Source organism: Octopus bimaculoides, chromosome 2 (assembly GCF_001194135.2).
Source record: "Octopus bimaculoides isolate UCB-OBI-ISO-001 chromosome 2, ASM119413v2, whole genome shotgun sequence".
NCBI classification, from domain to species: domain Eukaryota; kingdom Metazoa; phylum Mollusca; class Cephalopoda; order Octopoda; family Octopodidae; genus Octopus; species Octopus bimaculoides.
Genome location: NC_068982.1, coordinates 91,533,615 through 91,539,239, shown reverse-complemented (window position 1 = coordinate 91,539,239; position 5,625 = coordinate 91,533,615). Strand labels below are relative to the sequence as shown.

The 5,625-nt window shown below is 36.4% G+C and overlaps 1 protein-coding gene across 1 annotated transcript in view; it reads right to left on the bottom strand.

Annotated features, from left to right (window-relative positions):
* The window catches only part of LOC106870624 (inosine-uridine preferring nucleoside hydrolase), a 23,494-nt gene that overhangs the window by 7,908 nt on the left and 9,961 nt on the right, over window positions 1-5,625 (bottom strand). The window contains exons 2-3 of the mRNA XM_014916757.2: window positions 3,010-3,184; window positions 1,328-1,444 (exon numbers count right to left, since the gene is read on the bottom strand). Coding sequence (XP_014772243.1) covers window positions 1,328-1,444; window positions 3,010-3,184 — 292 coding nt within the window. The remainder of the gene's footprint in view (window positions 1-1,327; window positions 1,445-3,009; window positions 3,185-5,625) is intronic.

Below are 5,625 nucleotides of genomic sequence, written 5' to 3'. Positions count from 1 at the left end.
CGTATATATATATATATATATATATATGTGTGTGTGTGTGTGTGTGTGTGTGTGTGTGTGTGCGTGTGTGTGTGTGCGTGCGCGCGTGCGTGTGTGTGTGTGTGTGCGTGCGTGTGTATGTATGTATGTATGTATGTATGTAAAATATGGGAGTTTAGTTCACAGGAGATCTAAATGATTAGGTACGCTAGGTGAGTGCTGTAACGGATTACTAGGGCTCCAAGGTTATAGCCGAGACGGTAGTTATGGAGACATTGCAGATTTCTGATATAGTGGATATATAATTCTTTAAGAAGCCAACAAAGGTTAAGGCAAATCAAACATCACAAGTCGTATACATTATTATTATTGGAAAAAATTCAAAATCTCGCATTCTGTTTCTAGGATATCCCAGAGTATGGGATATTCCATCATCGGAGACAAATAGAGAGAATGAGAAGGGTATAAATTAGTGAAATGACGACATAAAGGACAGGAGTAAAGGATTGCACCTAAGGTCTTATGAACTTATTTCTACAAGATCGGAAAGTTGAACTGTGAACTTTTATGCTTTTTTTTTCCTTCTCTTTCTTCATCTCCTTATTCCTTTACTCCTCCTCTATGTCGTCATTTCATTAATCTATACCCTTCTCATTTTCCCTATTTGTCTCCGATGACAGAATATCCCATACTCGGTGGTATCCCAGAAACAGCTGTAAGACTGAATTTTTTCCAATAATAATAATGTATATAACTTGCGATGTTTGCCTTGCCTTAAAGTTTGTTGTCCTCTTTAACAATTGTGTGTGTGTGTGTGTGTGTGTGTGTGTGTGTGTGTGTGTGTGTGTGTGTGTGTGTGTGTGTGCGCACTCACATGCGCACGCACACGCGTACACACACACCCACATATATAAGACGTGCTTCTTTCAGTTTCCGGCTTTCGTTCACCAAATTCACTCGCAAGGCTTTGGTTGGTCGGTACTATAGTAGAAGACACTCGCCCAAGGTGTTACGCTTGATCCCAAGACTATATGGTTGGGAAGCATATAGTTTTCCTTACACAGTCACAACTGCACCTATAAAATTGATTTCGGCGAGATTTGAAGTCAGACAATAAAGAACTAGAATAAATGCCGCTAAGCATTCTCTCCAACTCGCGAACGATTCAGCCAGATCGCCTGAAATAGCTTAAAGAGAGTCTACAAACTCAGAATTAAAGATTTGTAAACGAAAAGATAGTAGTAGTAGTAGTAGTAGTAGTAGTAGTAGTAGTAGTAGTAGTAGTAGTAGTAGTGGTAGTTGTTGTTGTTGTTGTTGTTGTTGTTGTAGTATAATAAAATGGACATACCTCGGTAGTTTCCGCCCATTATAAAGCAAAACTTCAATTGCTGGCTGAACTGCGGGTAAAAACGATGTGCAAGTGCTAGGTCGGTTAACGGGCCCATAGCAACGAGCGTTATTTGTCCTGAAATTGAAAGAGGGACAATATATTATTTTATTATGACGATTTCTTCATGAACCAATCACGTGATATGCATGCGTTCATTTTGAGAAGGATAAGGGAATTGGCAATATAAATGAAGTACAATTACCTCGAGAGGGAATTGAACCAGAAGTTGGTTTGTTTCTTGTGACATATTATTAGCGTTATCGAGTCACCGAAGACTGCGCATTCAGATTCGCTTATGCTCTATTACTAGCAATAACATCTGACGATTACCACCAGGTTCTCATTTAATGCGGCGTGGGGTTGGGTACGTTTTTTCATTCGGCAGAATATGAAGATATTGCAAATGAAAAGCGTCAATTGTTTCAACCAACGTCAAAGTTGTTAGCGATTTGCTAGAATACCCAGCGTTGCCCGGGAAATAAAACACGTAGTTGGTAAGCAATTTATTGAATGAGAATCATCGGCATTTTTTAAAAATTTCAAACATAATGTCAGCTATTTGTAACAGATATACACAATGTTTTTATATTATTATTATTTTTAACTGTGTTTCAATTATCTTCTGCAATGTGAATCTTCCAATGTAAAAGGATAAGTATATCTCTTTCAGTATATACTTATTACATTGTTTACAAGCGAGTCGGTGTGTTTATGAATGTGCGTTCATGCGTGCGTGTATGTGTGTGTGTGTGTAATGATGTTGTCGTGAATTGTTTTCTTTTCATGAGAGGCAGGAAAATATTTTCCTGTGTTGATAAAAGCAATCAATATTTTTAGATTTTAATCGATTATGATTCTTCACTCTCAAGAAATATCTGGTTTTGTATCAATGCTAGAAATCACTATACAGTGTCTGGTACTTAATCATTTCACAGACACCCTCATACCCAATGAAAAATAAGATAATGATTTTTAACTAACATAAAAGATGTCATCGATCGGTGGGTGGATATGAAAAGTATAAATAATTGTTCAAATTTTGACTCAAGGCCAACAAGTTTAGGGGAGGAGGGGCTTACCGAACATATCGCCCCTGTACTTGATAGGCACTTGCTTTTATCGATCCCTAAATGGAGGAAAAGGAAGAAACATACAGTTTACTTCGGTGGTATTCAAACTCAGAACGAAAAGAGCCGGAAGGAATGCCGCTAAGCATTTTTGTCCGACGTGCAATTTTACCAGCTCGTCGCCTTATGAAAGTACAAAAGAATTCATTTTACTACAGGAACAAGGCCTGAAATTTGAGGGTGGGAGTGGTTGGTCGATTACATTGACCCTAGTGCTCAGCTGGTACTTATTTTATTGACACCGAAAAGATGAAATGCTAAGTCGACCTCGGCGAAATTTGAATTCAGAACCTGAAGGAAGAAGAAATGCTGCTAAGCAGTCTGTCCAGGGAGCAAACGATTCTGTCGCTTCGCCGCTCCCGTGAAAGTAAAAAAAAAATCCGTTCCACTATAGACATAAAGCTTGAAATTTTTGAGGAAGGGGCTGGTTCCTTACATCAATTCTAGTGCTCAAATTATTTTATCGATATGATAAATGTAAATATAAATAAATAATAATGTTACTCTTTTTACCAGGATATTTTTTGACATTTTCAATCATAGCCCAGACTGAATGTTCCTTTTGAACAAGGTCCAAAGAGGGTAAATTCGGATCAGGAGCATCTCCAAAACCATCAGTACCAAAATAGTCGTCTCCTTTCTCCAGTTGAGTTATCAAAGCATGATCACTTCCTTGAAAAAGTGGGATCTGAAGAACAATTTTAAAAAGTACCGTTACGATAATACATATTACATAAACACACACACGCACACACACGCACACACACACACACACACACACACACACACACACACACACACACACACACACACACACACATGAATATATATGTATCAATCATAACATTTACATACATACATACATACATACATACATACATACATACCCTGTTTTTGATGTTGAAATTCCAATCAAGGAGGAGCCTTGAATCTACGCTAGAAACCGGCTCTTTCTCTATTGGCAAGAAATCTTGAAATACAACTGAACAATGACTTGCATATATGAATATTGTTTAGTCTAAAAGTTTCAAATAACACATGTAACGATATAATTGTATACGTTCTGTGGTCATAGACTAAGAGATTCCCTTCTTTGGAATCATTACTTCCTAATTTACTGTACTAAAAAATGCCAAAGCAGCACCCACTGAAAGAAGGAAGGAAGAGTGGGTATCTGAACTCAACCAAATGCCAAGTTCACTTACCACCTATGACGATGATAGCCATGACTGAGTTGAATAGATGAAAAAAATTAATATTTGTAACTCCGAAACCTACATATACTGACCAACAACAGCCTCACCTAAAAACAGCTGCAGTAGAACTACGTAGTGAGCAGCACGCAGCTAGTGCGACGATAGCTTTAACATACATACATACATACATACATACATACATACATACATACATACATACATATTTTCTTGTATTCTCTTATTCTTTACTTGTTTCAGTTATTGAACTGCAGACACGCTGCTGCATAGCCTTGAGGGGTTTAGTCGAACAAATCGCCCCAGTACTTCTATATTATAAGCCTGGTATTTATTCTGTCGGTCATTTTTGCCGAACCGTTAAATTACGGAGACATAAACAAACTAATAAAAATTATATATTGTATCCTTTTTTTTGTTTCCATTGTGCAAATTATATCGATAACTTCCGAGTGTGTGCGACCACACCAGATATACATTCCTACAGTCATAATTTACTCTACTCGCTGGATCAAGACAAAGCACGTTTGAATGCTTGTATAAAAAAGGCTCTGTTGATGCTGTTGAAATTCCAACGAAGGAGCCTTGGATCTCGGTTAGAAACCAGCTCTTTCTCTATTGACATGAAATCGTGAACTAAAACTGAATAATGACATACATACACAAATGTCAATAAGTGTGTTCCCATACATATACACACACACACACACACACACACACACACACACACACACACACACACACGATACGGTGCTGAATAGTTCGTGGCACTTTAAGGGTGTCGCAAGAGGCCTGGTTGGAGGCCCAAACTTCTGAATTCTTTTACAGGGTTAGAAAAATTGACGGATCATACTGGACCGCTGAAATCTACAAGTTTTTTTTTTTCATTCTCTCTCTGTTTATTTTCTCTTATTCCTTTCTGTTGAAGAGCGTAGACTCGAAACGTAAAAGACTTTTTCATTTTTCCCGAGCGTCAAACTAATAGACTTACTTTTTGTTCATACACCTGTCTTCGCCTTTTGTTATTTCAACTATATATACATAAATTTCAACTATATATACATATTTCAACTATAAATTTCAACTATATATACATATATAATCAAAATAAGTGACAGGATGTCAAGTAGTAATGCAGAACAACCATTTCAAGCAGCTCCATTAAATTGAACAATGTAATCATTACATCAATTTAAATGTAACGCTATCTTCAGCTGCAAGAAATATGGATTTTCAACAGATAAGATACATTAATATAATTTTTGTTAAATATTTTAACAGAGCAAGAGGATGAAAGAATTTCATGTTGTCACTATTGCAGTAAGAATTGCTAAGAGAACAAACTACAATTTTTAGTGACATGGAACACAGTGGGTGTCATGGGGTTCTAATTCATTTCCAGTTTATACATGCTATCTATTGACTGAAAGTAAGGCATCAGAAGCAGGATAATAAGATAAATATAATGGCGGTGCCCCAGCATGGCCACAGCTCATGAGCTGAAACTAGATAAAATGAAAATGAAAAATGATAAATATACAAGAAAAAATTTTAACAACTATGAAAAGTGCGTACTGATATAAGTAGATGTAATAAGTATAAGAATATTGCATACAGATACATATGCAAAAAGGATTTACACACACACACACACACACACACACACACACATATATATATATATATATATATATATAGTATTTAAATATATGCATATATCCATACATATATGTACATACCTACATCTATATGTATACATACATACATATATGGGTACAGGACATCAAAAAAACGTTAAACACAATGAGAAACTAAAACATAAAAACGAAAACATAGAAAACGAGCATTTTTGGAACAACGAAAAAAACAGAGAAACGAGATATGCAACATAAAGAGTATAACTCTTCGTCAGTTGTGC